Here is a 19,450-nt window from a genome sequence, read left to right on the forward strand (position 1 = left end):
ATTATAAGCGGTTTTATCTAACATATCGACCCAAATCCAATTTTAATGATTTATGCATTAGATTTTTAGCTTGCCAAATTTTAAAAGAGAGTACAATAAAATAACTTGAAATTTTGCTCGATTCAATCTATTGAAAAGATATCGCACATAACCATCGCTCTCACAAAAAATTAGACTAACCACCTATCGAATCTTGAAGAGTCTTTTTTTTTTTTCGATAAATAAGGTTCTTAAAAATCCATAAATCATTACATTTACACGACCATACCTTTTTTTGTTGGTCACTTATTTATATCTTCAACATATTGAAAAATCCAAACATAAATTGTGCATGCAAAGAATATAGTATATTTTTAATTACGTAAATGTGCATGAAATATAAAATAAGATCGAATGAAATTTCTTTTATTTTATCTCAGCATCAGCACGTCAAAATAAATTTCAACAAAAAATCATTATTTTCCACTCATCTTCCAAAAATCTGCCATGCGCTTTGGTTTCTGCAACTCCACGGGCGATCTGCGAATTGCGGCTCCCATTCACTCGTCCGGCGGTCGGAGCTCGAGGACGCGAGCATCTTCTTCCTCGTCCGACACCTGCGATCCTCGCGAGTTCCGCGCTCCGGTGACGCGGGATTTCCAGCTTCCGAGGTACGCGTCTTCTTGTCGGGCTTGGCCGCGACATGCTCGAGTAAATGCCGTCTGATGTGTTGAGATTTCGCGATCTCTCGTCGTCCTCGTCGACTATGAAACGTTGGGGGCAATTTTCGATGCCTTCAGCCTCGGAGGGTGGGGATGGTTTGTCGCGTTGGTTTTGGATTTTGGGATTTGCGTTTCCGCTGATTGTTTGATTCCTCGTGGGTAGGACGCGTTTGATTGTTTTGAAGGTTTGGTTCGATTCGAGGGGATTGAGCTTGACTCGCGCTCCCGTGCCAGTTCAAATTAATTGCTGCACGACTGCAATTTTTCTTTTTTGGGTATCGTTTGGTATCGAGAAATGCTTACGAAGTAATGAATGTCTCCGACAATTCGTGCATATCATCCTCCATCGACACAATTTCTTCCTGCCGGGACGATCTCTTTTCCTATTTAGTTTCAGCAGATGGGAAGGGGGAACCTTGTTAGGATCAGAGAGTGTGTAAAAGGTGGAAAAAAAAAATCTTTGTTCTCTTTCTTGATGATGGAGGACATTGGACGTAGCAGCTTAGTCTGGATTAGCTTCTGGGTAGGAGGCGTTACAAATGTAGCTGCTTAGTCTGTATCAGCTTCTGGGAAGGAGGCGTTACACCACCAGCGAGGAGCTTTTCAGAATGCTTGTGCTAGCTAAAGCTGAAATAGAGCGTAGTGGGTTGTTAAGTAAAAAGTATTGCAGAAGTTTTTAGCCTGGTGTGTAGTGCATATCATTTCTTTATGTGAAATGAGTGGATTATTAGATGCTGGCTTGCCAAATCAAAACTCTGTGACTAGCTTGAGACTCACGAACTCCAGGGGTGCTTCACAATCAATATTTGGAAGCTTGTAGTTTCTGGCCTAATTGTAACCTCTCTTGGATGGGTCTGTTCACTGATAGAAGTTCTTGTGAAGCGATGAAACATGAAAGCTGGGGAAGCTTTCTAGTGGGAGTAGGGTTTCCATAAAACAGGATGGCAGAAGAAGATCCGTGTTAAGTTAGTGAGGTGCTTGGCAAGTGGATAATATACGGCTATCTCAGAATTCAGCTAGATTGCACTGAACGCAGCAGTTCTTCAAGTTTAATCTCAGTCTAGATTAATGTTACTGGGAGCACTTAACTCCCTCATGAACTGCGATTCATGTTCACCATATTGATTTTGGGTACTTGTGCAAGTTCCTACCGCCCCCATCATACTATTAGTAGATCTCAATAGAAACCTATTTGTGCTAGATTAATCCGGAACAAAATCTTGTACATTCTTATGCTCTTTTTTGGTAATTTAAGTTAGGAGGGAAATGGATGGGAAATAAGAAGGAAATGAAGTGAATGGAAATTGTAAAATCACTTGTAAATTTGCAGGCAAGCGCTACTATATGTACAACCAATGAGAGCGCACTTGATGCAGTCTCTCCTGGTTTTTGTTGGAGAACAGAAAAACCCATGAGGATATTGTGTTTTCATCAGTTAACAAAATGAAGAGCAATGTGATTGTTTCTTGTGAATTGGAAATACAAACCACACATGGACATGCATGTGTATGTGCAAAATCAACTGTAAATGTGGTTGTTCTTTGAGCTGCTTTTGTGCTATTTTGGGGATGGCTTGATCTCAGACTTTGCACCCTTTTTGGTATGATGATTGCTGGCAATTTTGGGTACTAATTTAGTTCGATCTCGAGTGACCGTGGAGCTGATTGCTTTAGTACGTGGTTATTTGGATTTGCCTTTGTGCTTTATCCTAGTGTCCATGAAGCTGCTTGGCGTGTCTTAACCTTTGCATCTCCTCCCGCTCTGCACAACGAGTTTCTGTAATTATCTTTAGCTTTTTCTGCATGCAGGAGCAAGAAGGTTGAAGACTGGGGGATAGTGATTGTTCAGGAGCTGTCTGGACACCTCCTTCCTTCATTGACCTTATGCTAGAGCAGGCAAATAAAGGAAATAAACTTGGTTTCACTTTAAATGATGAGGCTTGGAGAGATCGGGTTTATCCATTCAACAAGGTTTTCAGATTGTACTCCATGAAAGATTTCGTGAATGGCCGTTGTGATTGTCTAAAAAGGAAGTATGAATATATAAGGAATGTTCTTGGGCGAAGAGGTTTTCCATGGGAAGGATTGAAGAAGTTAGTACCAGCAGATTATGATGCTTATAGTCAGGTGCATCTTGATCCCTGTTCTAGTTATAGTTATAATTATCAGATTCTGTTTGGTGCATGTAACACGTGGTTCATGTAGGAAAATTCAGATCTGAACTCACACCGGACTGAATCTGACCCAAACCATTGTGTTTTGAGTTTGATACGTGGAAATTCACCATCTGTTATCCAGCGGCATCACCATATCAGTTATTATGATGGTAAGCATCTTCTAATGACGTTACTTCTTTAAAAAAATTGCTTTTCTTCTTCTTTACCGGGGTTTTGTAAGTTTCAGTTAAGTATATATCAGGTTCATGTATATTTTTTAAGTTTATAATTCTTCACCCACATGTGTGTTTGTGTTTCCTTCACTTGGTTAGGGAGTAGGTCTGTTTTGTGGTCATTGACCAAGTTGCTTGCTCTGCCCTAATATTCTGACTGATCATTATTCTGAAGGGACAAAACGAAGCTACTATAATTACTGGAGGAGTAATTGGATGTCACCTACAAGCCTCTTTGTGGAAGTTGACAACCATGGCCAGGGAGGGATTGGTCTCTGTCTCTCGTTCTCGCCCATCAAGAAATGCACAATCTTCCTCGTTATCCTTTCAACTCTCGCCTTTTTCCTTCTTATTGTCCCTCCACCCTCTTCATCTTACATTCCTCTCTTACCCACAGTTCCCCGGCGATCCCTCAGTAGCAATGTAAAATCCATCACAGCCAAACCTTGTTCTCTCTTGGCTGAACACAGTGGCATTGTCGACTACTCTGCCCTCCACTCTTGTCTCTTTGACCAAAACCCATATCTTTCAATCCCTTTTCTATCCTTATTTCTCCTTATTCATTTCTATATCCTTATCAAAACTGCGCAAGACCATTTCTCTATTGTCACCACCAAGCTCTCCTCTCACCTGAATCTGACCCCCAGTATGGGTGCGGTTACCCTTCTTGCCCTGGGAAATGGTTCCCCTGATGTGTTCTCTTCGGTCGCTGCTGTCCGGTCTGGACAATATAGGACAGGGTTTGGTGCTATACTTTCTGCTGGCACATTTGTATCAGCATTTGTGGTTGGTTTTGTTGCAATTTATGCTGCACCTTTTCCCTTAAATCCAACACAGTTCGTGAGAGATGTGCTCTTTTACATGATCGCGACATTGTTTTTGTTTTGGGTGTACCTGAGTGGGGAGATTTTTATATGGCAGGCATTTGGATTTGTTGGATTTTATGTTTTCTTTGTTGTCTTTGTATTTTGGATGGATTTGGGATCAGAGAGAGAGAAGGGCAGGGCTGAGGTGGGTTTGGTTGGACACAGTGAATTATCAAATGAGTTGGCAGCATCTGATTGCGAGAGGGGAAGTATTGATGGTAGCAAGCGAAGGGTCAAAGTGACTTCCGGATTGCATCGCCCTCTTAATAAGGTAATTCAGAAAGGTCGACTTCATTTGTGACATTTTCTTCTTTCTTCAGAAAACTAATTCCTTCTGTGAGAAACACTATAAATGCGTTACGGAAGTCACTCATATACGGTTAGAGACTGGAATGAAGTTTTAACGGTTTTGTTGATAGCAGTAGAGGAAAACGTTCTCTTAATAATGAGATGCATACCTTTTCTGTGGCAAGGAATCTTGGAGCTAACTAGTTGGACATGTTCTATAACTGTTATAGTTGGTAATAACATTTCATTAGAAAGTAATTTGGTGGTTATATATTATTAAAGGGCCAAGACTTTGTTTTCAGAGTTCTGCTCCTTAATGGATAAATTTATTTCTTAAGGGCCATCAAGTAATACAGATCTGATTATATAACTTAAATCCAGAAGGATCTTCTCGGGGAAGTTTGGAAGTAGACACAAAATTTGGGGTTCAGAGTAAACTTTTCTGGCAATACTGTTGTTGATACTGACATTGTAGGGGTTCAGGGTGATAAGGGTGTATGTTGAGAACTTTCTTCATTGACGCACTGTTGATATTATTTTAAATTCAGGGACTATGCTAGATTGTGGTGACACTGTGAATATATTAGTTTTAGTGCAAAATTTATTTATCTGCAATGCTTATTCCATTGACTAAGGAAGCAAATCCCGCCATATGGTTATGTGTAGAAGATGGTGCTACTGCTCTGGAATAGGGTCTGAAGGAATTTTTAAAGGAACTGGTGGAAATGTGTAAGGATTCCGAGAGGAGGGTTGAGAATAAAGCTATTGAACAGAATACATTTAGCTCAATCAATGTTATTGAAGTTGCAATTTCCTTTTCATTTAACTGCGTCGAGTGAGGATAACGCTGATGTAAAGGATGGTTAGGATATAATTGGAACACAATCACGTGTCTAATAATTTGCAAAGAGGAAGAAGGTATCTGAATGACATTAATGATGACAAAGATGGGAAGGACACTGGTCTCAAGCAATAAGAGTAGAAGTGGAGACTGACCTCTGCACATCTAAGAAACCCTTGACTGGGCACCAACTATAGAGTTTTTCATCTAGACTTGTTTACCTTGATCTTACTTGTATTTTTCTAATGTGAACAGATTTCTAAAGCATGGAAAGTTCCCGTCTCTTTTCTTCTGAAGCTCACTATTCCGCAAACTTCACCTTCAGAATGGAACAGATTATACATATCTCTCAACATTATTTTTTGCCCATTGGCCCTTTTATACGCTTGCAACTCCTTCATGCCAACAGATCATCCCATCGTCTTCCTTGTTCCAAATGCCCATTTTCCTCTGTGGCTCATTGTTCTCTTCACAAGCTCCTCCCTCGCCATTCTTCACTTCATCATGGAGAAAGAACCACCAAAAACCGAGCAACTGTTTGTAATCTTGGTAGCATTTGTGATGAGTGTGTTCTGGATATCCACCATAGCAGGAGAGCTTTTGAATTGCCTCGCTGCTCTTGGGACACTTCTTGATTTGCCCCCATCACTTCTTGGGCTAACAGTGCTTGCATGGGGAAATTCGGTGGGGGACCTGGTTGCTGATGTGGCCATAGCTAAGGCTGGCCAACCGGCAATGGCCATGGCTGGATGTTTTGCTGGGCCAATGTTCAACATGCTTGTTGGGCTTGGAACTGCTTTGGTTATGCAGACTGCCAATGTGTATCCAGAAGCTTATGTACTTCACTTCCATGTGGGTATCGTGATTGCATTTGTGTTTCTGCTTCTAAGTCTGATGGGCTCTCTCTTAGTGATAACATGGTGCAGATTTCGGGTGCATAGGTTTTGGGGATTATCTCTTGTGGGTATCTATGTTCTTTTTATGATAGTTAGTGTAGCTATTGCCAAGTTTTCCACGTGACAGTTGCTGAAAGTTCATCCACGAAAAGTTACTGCCCCTGCTTGCACAGTGTCTCTTCTTGGTGAAAGTACAAACATCACGGGGACACCGGACTATGCAAGAAACACCCGATGAAGGCTACTCAGTTTTGTATGTAGATGGGCAGATCTTGAGGACGGGACAGTAATAACTTGATTGGTATTTTGTTCTTCTTTCATAATCCATTGGTATACTAGCTTTGTTAATTATTAGGATCTAAAAAGATTTATTCCAATGAAAATGCCATGGGTAAATGTCGATATTTATGTTTATTTCTTGAACTTCAATTTCTAATATCTTGCAGTGGAGTAGTGTTAAAGTGTTAATGGCTATTTGTTGAGTTTCATTCCGAATGCCACCTGCAGTTAATAGTAGGCCACATGCTTCTCCTGTTCTTTGTGCATATTTGGCCGTAGTTTTTACTTCACCATCGTGGTGGAGCACAAATTTATGGTTTGCTTGGTGAGAAAGGAACAGCTCCATAGTGGGAGAATAGATTTTCAAAAACCCACACCAGGGAAGATGTGATTCCTGCGACTGACATTAAGTCACTTGTGTCATCATAGGGCTGAGGTTTAAGATAGTTTGTATTCACCTCGTGGACTGGAACAATCGAGATGTAGCTTATGTATCATCTTTTGATTCGGAGCCTGTGGTTTGGCAACAATGTTTTAATAGCTACCCCGCAAAGAAATGGTGACTCTTGACTAGTACATGTACATTTGGGGCCTGTAACTGCGATTGCTTAACCAGTATATAGCTCACTCAAGTATGTGAAGCCTGTTTTTTTTGGATGCGTAACTTTGAGCGACTGTCCATGTCACAATTGATGCATTTCTGAAAAGTCCATTCATCAACATAGTTATCCCCAGACATCATGATAGTTATCCCAAGACTATAGTCTTTAACCACCCTTCGGAGCACGACAACGTTGGATTTGTAATTCGAGGCTTACCAGTTGTTTGGATCCCTGGAATGTTGGGTTTCTTGGTCAATATGCTAGAGAGGATTATTAGGGAAGAATCCCAAGAGCAAATACAGAGAGCGATAAGCCAGCCTATGACAAGGAGGGAGATGTGATTGGATAGGATAAACGAATACAAATCCAGATAGAAATGAGATTCATGCATGTCAAACTGTGGCTGCATATGAAAAAAAAAAAAAAACTGTGGCTGCCACTTCATTTCAACTTCCATAGCCATGGCTTCCTGACCGCTACCGTTGTTGCTTTCGACGAATGTCACTCTAGCGAGTCTTCTGCAATTTTAGCTAGCATTGTTGTCGCACCCTAACGTTTCCTAGCATATGAGTTGCAGATCCCTAAACTTAGGTATACAAATTTTGAAAAATAACTTCTCAGTTGCTTTTCACATGTTGTTGCGAGGTGCATAAATGAAGAAAGTGTCTTCATCGCAAACCTTTTCTAATAATGACAGATGAGCTAGGTGGAATATGTTTGTACCAAAAAGACGGGAAGGAATGAAGGCTTCTCTATCTTCGTGGGTACTTGATTAGCCCATTTGTCGAGGCTGCAATGGAATGTTATTCCAAGGGGAAAAGGATGGAAGACATTTCAGTCAACTACCGTTGCTCGTTCTTGTACAGTATTGCAGCAAGAGGAGGAGAGGGCACAATGGAAGCATAAGAGACTGACAATGACAGTTCAGTATCGCACCTCTTTCGATGTCACTCGACGAGACGGACATTAACATCGGGAGGCATTAGTCATTTTCTTGAAATCAAACCAGACAATTTAGGCCCAATTTCGAACGTGGTGGAATTTTCCGGTATAATGCCCTATTGCCCCAACATGGTAATCGCATCAGCGTTTGGATCAATACCACTTGGGATATTGAAAGGTTCTAGCAGCACAGGAACTATTTGTTGGTCGGGCACTATGGGGGGTTTAGCGATTCGTGAACCGTGTAGGTACGAGTTTCCTTCTATCGTGGGTAAAAATGGAGCCAAAATTACAATGAGATCGATATTTATGTCAAGACCATGGCCTTGGGGACGATATGATAATGGAAAGCAATACTTTGATGAAAAGAGTTTAACGTGAATAACATTTGGGAGGTGGCAAATCGAAATTGGTTCGAAATGATAGACATGATCATAGGATCGATGGCTCGTTAGGCTGGCTTAGACCCGTTTAGGTTCGAGACGCAATTGGAACGTGCAAGCAAATTATCCGCCCCAGCGGCTAGCTCGGCTCGGCAGGTCCGTCTTGCACACTATTTAATATTCCCAAAAAATGAAAAAAGAGCAGCCAAAAAGTACCCTTTAGAAAAGTCTTCTGCTTTTCATGTCATGATGACTCGGGAGTTCGATGATTAGATTGGATCACATGATGGAACAGGGACCTCAAGTGCCACATCCAAAACATTTACCTGTGGGTCGCAGAATCCATCTACCTCAAACCCAAACGTATGGCCCAAGGGAAGCCACTTGTGCTTGTGCATGATTTTTCTTGTTTTCTCCTTATGCATGAAAATTGATTTTTAAATAATATTTTTCTACATATTAGAATAATTAAATATTAAATCACGTTTTTAAAATAATTGACAACGGTCTCACAAATTTCACATGGTATCAAAATTAGAAGTTCTGAGTTCAAATCAATAAGGTTCGGTCCTCCTTTTAATTTTTCAATTTTACCATAACATTATTTACTATCTTTGAAAGTAAATAACTCCTCTTTTGTTCTTTACTTTCCTAGGCTAAAGTTTTAATAAGAGTCGAAAATATAAAACTACCTTTTTAAATTAAAGAAACATACTTGCTACCTTCAAAAAAAAAAGGGAGAGGGGAAATCTCTCACGTCCATTTAAGATATGCATGCAGCGTGCGTAATGCGCATTGCTTCTAATCTTATGTTAAACCAAAAGTATCTTTAGCCTTCCCCCAATCATCTCCTACATCAAATAACAATGGATATGAATCATAGGATGTTATAAATCTAGGACATAACTATAATTAAGCACATCTTTTGAACTACCAACTTTCTCCACATTCAAAAGACTAAATAGTCAAGGGAACCGCAAGGAAAATTATTCCAAGTGTTAAAAGACTTGAAATTATAAAATGACCTTTTTAAATTAAAGAAGAAGACTTGCTACCTTAAAAAAGGGGGGGGCGGGGAGAAATCGCTCACGTTCATTTAAGATATGCATGCGGTGTGCGTAATGCGCGTTGCTTCTAATCTTATGTTAAACCAAAAATATCTTTAGCCTTCCCTAATCATCTCCTACTTCAAATAATAATGGATAGGAATCATAGGATGTTATAAATCTGGGACATAACTATAATTGAGCACATTTTTGAACTACCAACTTTCTCGATATGTTTAAAATAAATAGTCACGGGAATTAAAAATTTTAGGTAATTCACAGGATTTGATGGACAAAGTTCTTGATCTATAACCGCCCTAATTCCTTCAATTATGATACAAAAATATCAAATACCGTTTTATTTAGTTAAATTGCTTGATTATGATTGATTAAATTTAAACCTAATTTTTTGTAAAATTAGTTTTTTTTATGGGGCCTCCTCATGAAAAGGAGAAGAAAGAGACAGAAAAAGAAAAAGAAGGAAAAAACAACCAGAGAGAGTTTCAAAAGAGAACAGCGAGCTGTCTGCTCCTGAGACTCCAACCTCCACGCCTCTCGATCTCTCCGTCTTCCTTCCTCCATCAAATACGCGTCGCTTCCATCTGGGGCGGGGGTGGACTCCCATCACCTGGCAAGTGGCAACGCAACGCCGCGCAACGCAACGCAGCACCGCTACGAATTCTCTCCCGCTGCATTGCTCGAGGAGGAACCTCCGCGCCTCGTTCTCCTGAAAGGTTATCTTCCGTCCTTCCTCAATGTCATCGTCGGCTGCTTTGTCTGTGAACCCGAGTTTGATGTGGTTGTCCCGGAGGTTGGGGACGTTCTGGGTAATGGGGTCCTGAACGTGCCGTGCCGGGTTGCGTGCGCGGCGATTCGGCCTTGGGGTTGATGGGCTGTTTTTTGTTGTCTGGAAATGCTGTTTCTCGGGGACCCAGATTAGCTCTGGGGTTGGGTTAGGAAAAAAGGGAAATCTTTGCAGGAAAAGGGAGTGTTTGGAAGAGTGTAGAGGAGGTTGGCAGAGCGTGCGCTTCTGTAATTCGTGCTTATGTTGAGTCCTGGATGGTGACTGGGGGAGTCAATCCTTTGAGGACGTGATGTTTGTTGGTGGAATGAGTTGGGCGTGTGTTGGTAATCTTAAAGGGTGTGTGATGGGTTAATGCTGGGCTAGGGGCTTGCATGGGGTCAGTCGTGCGGTTCGTGGTCATTTGCCGTGGCCGTTGGTGTGCCGACTCCTGACCGGTGTGCCTGCATTTTGTGATGCCTTTTTACAATGGTTAATTCCGTGGCACGATATGGGGAATGAGGTGCTGATGCGAATCTTAATGTGGAAAGTGTAATCCTATAGCTTGAAATAAGCAGAAGAATCTTTGGATTGATCCTACCGAATTGGATTGTGTTGCTGATTCATTTGATTTGTCATTTCTCGAAGTTCAATTCTTCATTGACATCATGTCTTCTCTTGTTCACTATTTATTTTCTTTATTATCACATTTGGCTCCTCTTTCCATATCTAACTTAACATGATAATGCATTTTTTGCCATACCGATGTTATGACGGGATACTCACTGGCATTATGGAAAATTTCCTTAGTTTTTTTATCGGAGACTCTAATTCGTATTTACTTGTACCTTGTGATTGTTCATGCTTATTCTCGACCCAAGAAGATTTTATGTAACTCATTTCAATTATCAGTATTTAGGCATCCAGTATGAATCATTCCCAGGATTTTCTTTTATTAGTTGAGGATGACAGTTGACTCCAGCATGCCTTTTCTAAACCCTAGTATAGTCTGAATAATCGAATCCCAAAAGAAAAATTTCAAACAGTTGGCATACTAAAATGCCATTTTATGCTGAAAAGGGGTATTAAGATCTACCAACATTCTTTGATGTTTTAAAGTGTATTGATGCTATTTGCTTAAAATTAAAAAAACCAGCAATAAGAGTCGTGATGTTTAATTGTGGGCGTTTAATGTAGTCCACTTGAATTGTTGATACTGGCCAAAATATTGGCTTGGCAGTGTGTGCTCCTCTATGAGATTTGACTTGTCGTCAAGTGTTGAATGCCATAATTATATGCTATTCTACTGTATGCCTTCTCTATATTCTAGACATTAGTTTTTTCCATGGTCTCATGTTTTTTGTGGGTTCTTTTTGAAGGAATTAATATTTTGGGGCTGTGTATCCATCAAAGATGAGTCCATATCTTGCTGGCATTCTTGTTCCTCTTGTAGTTACCCTTATCTTCCAAAATTCAAAGAAGGGAAAGAAGCGGGGATTGCCTGTTGAAGTTGGTGGAGAACCTGGGTATGCAATTAGAAACCATCGTTTCACGGCCCCAGTAACTAGTTGGTGGGAAGGAATCTCGACTCTTGCAGAACTTTTTGAACAGTCGTGCAAGCAGCACCCAAACAAACTGCTGCTTGGAACTCGGAAATTGATTGCACGTGAGACTGAAGTTACTCCAGATGGAAGATCATTTGAGAAGCTTCACTTGGGAGACTATGAATGGCTAACATATGGCAGAACATTTGAATCTGTGTGTAACTTTGCCTCTGGTTTGGCACGGCTAGGACATAAAAGGGGAGAATGTGCAGCAATCTTTGCTGATACTAGAGAAGAATGGTTTATAGCATTGCAGGTGCTTGTCCTTTAACTCACCAGATAGTCTAACACGTCATATTTCCTCACTTTTGGTTCAGTTACGCAATTTTTACAATAGTACTCCTTCCGTTTCTCCTTAACATTCATAATATAATGGTTACAAGTCAAATGGAAGATTTTGACCAAAAAAAAAATGGAAGATTGGTCTCTGAGTTGTTTACATTGCTACAACCATTTCATCAGTTTGTGTATTGCAGTTGTGTAGGCCCGCAGACTATCTGTGACATTGTAGAAATCTTATTCTGTCGCTCGTTTTTCCCTTTGTTAGGGCTGCTTTAGACGGAATATAACTGTTGTTACTATATATGCTTCCCTGGGAGAGGAGGCTTTGTGTCATTCGTTGAATGAGGTACTCTCTCTCTCTCTCTCTCATATTTGATTCCCTCTTCTTTCAAAGGAGTCTTGAAGCAACTGAAAGAAAGTGTCTCATGTGCATTAAGACAACTTTTTTTTTTACGGAACCAACATGTAGTTGTTTGTAGGTGATTCCAGAAGGATAAATGTGGTAGTTGTTATGGAAAAGGTTGGGTAAAGCTGTAATTTCTTTATGGCGATTATAATAATGTGATGACGGATGTTGTCAATGTATATAAGCTTGTTGATGTTTAAAATCAAAATTAAAGCACATGAGTTTTCTTCTCAACATCATGTCGCTTCACTTATGTGAGCTGCACCTCGCTATCTTCTCTAATTAACTAGTTTCATGATTCTTCTCCTGTTGACATGATTTTCATCTATCATTACAAACTCTAATTGTGCAGTAAATGGAACTAATATCTAAAAAGCCAGGCCCATCAGGCCCAAAATAAAATTTGATTTTCATTGTCTAAAACCCTTGAAGGCAATGGATTTTAGGATCATTTCTTTTTCTCATTCAACATTATCGTACCTGCATGTGAGATGAAGCTGACAAACACTCTTCTAATTTCTCATTGAAGTCCTGATGGCAACATTAATCATGAATTGGGATTCCAACTTCATGAGAGGACTTGGCAGTTTTTTTCTCTTAGATAATAATCACCAGAAAGTGCTTCACTAGCTTTTTGAATGTTTTTGTAGACGGAGGTAACAACTGTTATTTGTGGCAAAAAAGAGCTAAAGAAGCTTGTAGACATTTCCGGACAGCTTGATACGGTGGAACGTGTTATATGTATGGATGATGAGGTACCTTCTAATGATGCATTGGTTGACCGGAGCACTAGCTGGATCATCAGATCTTTTTCTGATGTAGAAAGAATTGGCCGAGAGAACCCTGTTGATGCTGATTTACCACTCTCTTCTGATGTAGCTGTCATAATGTATACAAGTGGGAGTACTGGTTTGCCTAAGGTTAGCAAGGCATTTACTTTTTCCTTCGGGGCATAAGTAAACTAATTTTGTTATCCAAATATTGTGCTACATCGTTAATGGTTTTTTTTTTTTGCTGGTGCATTTTAATCTGCTGCAATATTTTACTGTGCATGTAGACCGAATATGTGAATGGAGCCTGCTTCTTATAATTTTTTAGTTGCACCGAATTGATGCTTTTCTTTTATCTTCGGCAACGGTTCAAGCATTGCATGCAGTAGAAAAACGTCTGATTGTACTTTGTATAGATTTGCTGCTTCAGATTAATAGTTTGCGAACATTCCATGTTGGTTATTGTTGGATAATATCTAGTTTATCATATAAAATCGTTATCAATGTCCATACTATATTGATTCTGTCTGAGCCGCTTTTACTGAAGGATAAAGGTGCTGAATTGAAGTTGGTCCCCGCTAAGTGTAGAAAAATCAATATTTCCATCCAATTTACAACTGCAGATGCATATATAGAGACCAAGATACATATTAGCGTTTTGTTCAAATAGTGACCTAGGATACTTTTCCAGTGCAATGTCAAATGTACGAGAGAAGTATAAAATATTTTCTTTGTTACCATTTATTTTTCTTTTGAGTTTGTGGGCAGATTTTTGGCTGAGAATGTAACTTTTTACTTAGTCATTGCTGCATACCTACCAACAATGTGGATGGTGCTCTCTCCAATTATTATGCTTCTTCAAATTTGTTACGGTATGCAAGATACTGCTGACATACAAGTCAAAATAGCTAGTGACTTGGTATCGGGATTTATATCTATGCTTACTGTATGAGCACTATTATCAGACATATTCAATTTGATCTCCCGATTTTGCCTTCTTTCTTTCATACTTCATGCAGGGAGTAATGATGACACATGCCAATGTGCTGGCTACTGTTTCTGCTGTAATGACTATTGTTCCTGGCCTGGGAAGCAAAGATGTTTACCTGGCATACCTTCCCCTGGCTCACATCCTTGAATTGGCAGCCGAGGTATCTCATCTGCCAACTAATAAGTCGCAGACTAGTGTCCTTTTTTTGGTATTCTTTCTCTTATCATGATAAATTTTTGATCAAGTATTTCGGAATTGGTTTCTATGCACACTATAGAATGTCATTGCTGCTGTGGGAAGTGCAATAGGCTATGGAACTGCAATGACTCTTACTGACACATCAAGCAAGATAAAGAAGGGAACGAGAGGGGATGCCACTGCCTTGGCACCGACAGTGATGACTGCTGTCCCAGCAATTCTTGATCGAGTGCGAGATGGGGTGCGGAAGAAGGTTTGTCACTTTTGTTTCACTACCTCTTTTGATTGTTTTTAGTGTTACTTACAAGAAAATCTGGGAGAATGACCAAAATTGCACCTTTACCCATTAAAAAGGAATATTCATTATGTGTGGCAGTTACTGGACCTTTCCATTTACTGCAGCTAGATTCAAAGGGTGGATTCTCCAAGAGACTTTTTGATTTAGCATATGCTCGTCGGTTGTCTGCAATAAATGGCGGTTGGTTTGGAGCTTGGGGCCTTGAGAAGCTTCTATGGAACTTTCTGGTGTTCCGGAAGGTTCAAGCAATTCTTGGAGGTCGTATCCGCTTCATACTTTCTGGAGGCGCTCCTCTTTCTGCTGATACCCAAAGATTTATCAACATATGTCTCGGGTTAGTATTATCTTCATGACTGTGATGACTGATGAATTTTCTTGTGAGACTTGCCTTTTTTATCTCTAGGCTTCGCATATATGCAATTTTCTGGACACTTTACCTCATCTACTTGTCACTATTTGGTTGCTTTCTATATTAAAATTCGTGTTTGGGGAAGCTTTTTAACTATAAAATGAATTTCATTGGTAACAAGCTACAAAGATGCAATCTTCTGTTCTTTGCTTACAAATCTCAAAACAAAATGACAGCTGCTTACATCGAGCATCAGAAAGGTAACTGGTGGTTGTCATGGATCACCATTTCTCCTGACAAATATAAGATGAGAATATCCAAATATAGGTGGTGCTTTCCTCTCCAGCTATAATTAGCAGTGACAGCCAAAACATATAGATGTCTGCCAGTTTGGGCTGGAAGAATTTAGAAGGTTGTGGCTGGCCAATCTCCGCAATGAATGCGAACACCTTTTGGGTGTGATGCTGAGTGTTGATGGGCCTAAGTGTTATGCAAGCAGTAGCTTAGGTCTGATAGTATCTTGCGTCTGGATGCCCTTGACCTGATCTCCGATTCTCCTGAATTTGAATGAGAACCAACATAGATAAGTTTTGGAAGTTCAAGTTGTGTCAAGGCTCTATTTTGCCGTCTAACAGATGAGGCGCATGGGCTTGTCAAATCAACTGCCCTTGAGCTACAGGTGACCTAGCTCTGATGGTTATGGCTTCTTAGCCTAGATAAATTCCATTCATCTTTCTTTTACAGTGGAAGTCACTGAGAAAGTTATCAGTTTTGTCTCTGTATTATTCGTGATGATTACCTCTACAATGTGTGATAAATTACACTTGGCTGGTTTAAGTCATTTGCATCCAGCGCTACTTTTGTTTGTGGAGGAATTCTATTGATACATGGAGAAGAGGTTGAACTTGAACATTTCATAAAAAATATTGTCTCTCGCAAAGTTAGCTTGTCTTTTTTAAGCTGACACATTAGGTCCCTTGATGAGTTAAACTGTAATTGACCTGACCTGACTTGATAATTTGTTCATTAGAGCAGATAGAGAAGATATGTATATTACCACAATGAAATGACATTAAGGAGCGTGGCTTTTGCCCTTGTGTTGCTTTTTGCTTCAATCCAGCTGATAGTTTTCCTTCTTACATACAGACTGTTAGCCCATTTTAATGTCATCATGAAACTGATGCATTGTGTGACTTATAACTGGAGTCATGGAAAACAAGTATGAAGAAAGATCCTTAAAAAAAACATGTCAATCTGGGCACAGATAGGTGACTTGAAGAAAGATCCTTAAAAAAACATGTCAATCTGGGAACAGATAGGTGACTTGCCTTCCATGTTCACTTGCTTACAGCAGACTTACTGAGATCAGATCTTCTCGTGAATGCTTTTTCTAGTTTCTGAAAGCCTACTTGCTTATTACTTTTCTTAACGTCACATGCTAAGTATGCGATGGTTTCAAGGGCTCCCATTGGTCAAGGGTATGGACTCACAGAGACTTGTGCTGGCGGGACATTCTCAGAATTTGATGATACATCTGTGGGCCGTGTTGGCGCTCCACTTCCTTGTTCATTTGTTAAGGTAAGGAAAATGTGCTGGAGAATGTCTTTGGAAAATATACTGGAGAATTGCTTTCTTCAACTGTGAAGATGAGCTGTCAAAGCTGGTCAGACCTTAAGGAGTTCAAAATGACTTCTTGACATGAATTTATATTAAATCTTTTGGCATGAGAAAAGATGTTTGGGATATTCATTTGAAGTTTATCATATAGTAACTTCAACTCTTCCTGGTAAGCATACTGTTGTGACTTAAACTACACTGGAATCAATAATGCAACCTTGTCCCTTGTTGTATCCCCTTTGTGACACCGGCTCCCTTGACCTTAGTCATCTGATTAGTGGTTTAGTCAGACAATGACGTGAAGAAAGTAACAGGACAGTTGGCAAGCTCATTTTTTCTCAGTTTCGCTTTATCAATGCAGAATCTGCCCTCCTGCCCCTCACCCTAAAGGGACTATGGGATTAATTCTTTTGATAATTACTGAATACCAGATTAGAGTTTGCCATTCTGAAGTTCTTAGTCACTTGTACACGCTACTTATTCACTTAAATGTTGTCTACTTCGAACTATATTTCTGCAGGTTTTGTAATTTACATGGTCATAGAGGGTATCCGGCTTTCTTAGCTGGTCATCAGTTTCCTCTATGTTTTGCTTTTCAAGTATAATGAACCGTGCATTGATAACATAAACTGGAATTTGAAGAGGGTGCATCCCTTTGATATCTCTACCTACAGCCTACAGGTCAAAATGCTTTCTATTGTGAATGGCCATTGTTTTTACATATGACCATTCCACTGTCTCTTTCACATCCATCCATGCGTTATCCATGTATTTTTCATGCTTCTCTTTGCTCTAAACGCTTTAAACGTGTGGAGCAAGTAATGATACTATCTACAATGTGTAGCTTAACATAGGATACGATATGCTATGTAGTCATGACACTCTGCACGATCTATGTTTAATTCATTTTCACATATTTAGTGACATGAAGAAAGTATGAAATGTTGATATTCTCTGTTTCAGTTAGTAGATTGGCCCGAAGGTGGATATCTAACAACTGATTCACCAATGCCTCGTGGGGAAATAGTAGTTGGTGGTCCGAATGTTACACTTGGTTATTTTAAGAATGATGGGAAAACAAAGGAAGCATATAAGGTAGTCTTTCTAGTATAAGTGAAATTTCATGGTCTGAATCCCATTTCCTAATTACATGTTAAAGGAAATTGATTGTTGGAATCCTTAATTGGTGAAATGTTTTCAATTTAAAGGTGGATGAGAGAGGAATGAGGTGGTTCTACTCAGGTGACATAGGACAATTCCATGCTGACGGTTGCCTTGAGATTGTTGATCGCAAGAAGGATATAGTTAAACTTCAGCATGGCGAATATGTCTCCTTAGGGAAGGTATGAATTTTGAACTCTCACTGATGAATTTATTTTCATCAAATCTTTCTCAGGTACTAATCTTGCTTAATCTATAGGTTGAGGCCGCGCTGGTTGTGAGCCCATATGTAGACAATCTAATGATCCATGCTGATCCTTTTCATAGTTATTGTGTGGCTCTTGTGGTGGCATCACAGCCCGCAGTGGAAGAGTGGGCTTCAAAGAAATCTGTTCCTCTCTCTGATTTTGCTGAACTTTGTGAGAGGGAAGAAACAATAAAGGAAGTGCATTCTTCACTTGGCAAGGTATGCTCCTTTCTCAGAAGAATACTTGCATGTGAGATTTTCTTTTCCTAAATATAATTGGTGTAGATGGCCAATAATGGTGGAGGTTGTCGAGTTAGGGACTCATTATTCAATCAAACTGTAATTGTAAGCATCACACCTTTTTTTTTTACCTTTAGATGTTCTAGAGCTCACGAATTCTTTGTTCTTAGTTTATTTTGTTCAGCAGTTCGCACCCTCTTGGTTTTCTATCAATGAAATCTTGTTTTGTAACTGAAAAAAAGATGCTAGATACATATTTTACAAAGTGAGATTGGCCAAATAGAGGTGGAGGGATAAAAAATAGAAACTCCATGTAGTAATTCCCTGTTCTTAGGCCATACCAATTAGCTTGTGGTAGGTTATGCATGGACATACTAAGTGCTAGTCAATGCGACTCAATTTTAAGCTGGGTTTTATTCATGCAGGCAGTCTTGTCTAATGAGCAATAATGCAGCTTAAGAATATTATTATGAAAAAAATTTCATTTGAATGATTAGCCTGTTTGATATACATGATGAGTTTTCATTAATGACAATGCGGCCTCTTCCTTGAGTGGATTCACTTTGTCCTATCCTATTCCTAATCTCTTCTGTAACTTCATAATTGACAGGCAGCCAAGGAGGCACGCTTGGAGAAATTTGAGATCCCGGCAAAGATTAAATTGCTTCCAAATCCATGGACTCCCGAATCTGGACTAGTTACGGCGGCTCTCAAGCTCAAGAGAGACATCGTCAGAAAAGCATTCTCAGAGGACCTCTCTAAGTTGTATGCATGATTAATGTACTAATGCACGGGCTGGTTCTTACAGAATCTTCAATGGCTCAGTATGATGTCAAGATCTTTCTCAATTTTGCTCTTTTACTCAATTTCATACCTGCTGTCTTGTCAGCAATCTCTTCTGTGACAATAGGGCACTGTGCTAATTTTGCTGGCTGAGTAAAGTGTAAGCTATCACACCAGATAGAGTTTACATAGCTTCCCCGGATTTATTATTGCTGTCTTCTAGAAAGAAAAAATACTACAACTATGGTTCTCACTTTCCCGACCATTGCCATTTATATTGATAACAGCATGAACTCAAGAAAATTATTCTCCTCTCGGTTCACTACTTATTGGACTTCTCCAGATTGAACAAATCCTATTGCTTGCCGTCTATTTGCTTTTCGCCCCCTCTGACACATTAGTGTGTGTCATCGTAGAAGGTAGAAACAGAGAGCTAAATCCATGTCAGCACAAAAAATTACCCAGTCTTTCCCATTTTTTTTTTTGTATAA

At 39.8% G+C, this 19,450-nt stretch overlaps 2 protein-coding genes across 5 annotated transcripts; both read left to right on the top strand.

Moving 5' to 3' along the window:
* Nucleotides 1–447: 447 nt before the first annotated feature.
* On the top strand, nucleotides 448–6,394 carry LOC115676284 (cation/calcium exchanger 5). 4 transcript variants are annotated; one of them, XM_030599163.2, is made up of 5 exons: nucleotides 448–650; nucleotides 2,510–2,827; nucleotides 2,906–3,026; nucleotides 3,265–4,226; nucleotides 5,340–6,394. In XM_030599163.2, the coding sequence occupies exons 2-5, from the start codon at nucleotides 2,585–2,587 to the stop codon at nucleotides 6,102–6,104; spliced, it is 2,091 nt and encodes a 696-aa protein (XP_030455023.2). In that variant the 5' UTR covers nucleotides 448–650; nucleotides 2,510–2,584; the 3' UTR covers nucleotides 6,105–6,394. The 4 variants fall into 4 exon arrangements, with proteins under 4 accessions (XP_030455023.2, XP_056167559.1, XP_056167560.1 ...); XM_056311584.1 differs by having other exon boundaries at nucleotides 2,510–2,822; nucleotides 2,916–3,026; XM_056311585.1 differs by lacking the exon at nucleotides 448–650 and having other exon boundaries at nucleotides 2,685–2,827; nucleotides 2,916–3,026; nucleotides 3,189–4,226.
* Nucleotides 6,395–9,715: 3,321 nt separating this feature from the next.
* On the top strand, nucleotides 9,716–19,212 carry LOC115676283 (long chain acyl-CoA synthetase 9, chloroplastic). The gene is made up of 12 exons (XM_030599162.2): nucleotides 9,716–9,966; nucleotides 11,393–11,873; nucleotides 12,165–12,245; nucleotides 12,956–13,225; nucleotides 14,095–14,226; nucleotides 14,344–14,517; nucleotides 14,667–14,896; nucleotides 16,372–16,489; nucleotides 17,492–17,623; nucleotides 17,737–17,871; nucleotides 17,949–18,155; nucleotides 18,787–19,212. Exons 2-12 carry the CDS (start codon nucleotides 11,427–11,429, stop codon nucleotides 18,949–18,951), a joined length of 2,091 nt encoding a protein of 696 aa, XP_030455022.2. The 5' UTR covers nucleotides 9,716–9,966; nucleotides 11,393–11,426; the 3' UTR covers nucleotides 18,952–19,212.
* Nucleotides 19,213–19,450: the final 238 nt, after the last annotated feature.

The sequence above is a fragment of the Syzygium oleosum genome, unplaced genomic scaffold (genome assembly GCF_021117445.2).
Source record: "Syzygium oleosum isolate NSW1041296 unplaced genomic scaffold, Sole_v2.1 Sole_v2.05, whole genome shotgun sequence".
NCBI classification, from domain to species: domain Eukaryota; kingdom Viridiplantae; phylum Streptophyta; class Magnoliopsida; order Myrtales; family Myrtaceae; genus Syzygium; species Syzygium oleosum.

Bases quoted from the DNA above. Each gene is read 5' to 3' on its own strand.
- LOC115676284 (XM_030599163.2), top strand. From the start codon at position 2,585: ATGCTAGAGCAGGCAAATAAAGGAAATAAACTTGGTTTCACTTTAAAT. The intron at 2,828-2,905 runs GTGCATCTTGAT...TGGTTCATGTAG, and splicing joins ATTATGATGCTTATAGTCAG to GAAAATTCAGATCTGAACTC. The intron at 4,227-5,339 runs GTAATTCAGAAA...TAATGTGAACAG, and splicing joins TGCATCGCCCTCTTAATAAG to ATTTCTAAAGCATGGAAAGT.
- LOC115676283 (XM_030599162.2), top strand. From the start codon at position 11,427: ATGAGTCCATATCTTGCTGGCATTCTTGTTCCTCTTGTAGTTACCCTT. The intron at 14,227-14,343 runs GTATCTCATCTG...TGCACACTATAG, and splicing joins TCCTTGAATTGGCAGCCGAG to AATGTCATTGCTGCTGTGGG. The intron at 17,872-17,948 runs GTATGAATTTTG...CTTAATCTATAG, and splicing joins AATATGTCTCCTTAGGGAAG to GTTGAGGCCGCGCTGGTTGT.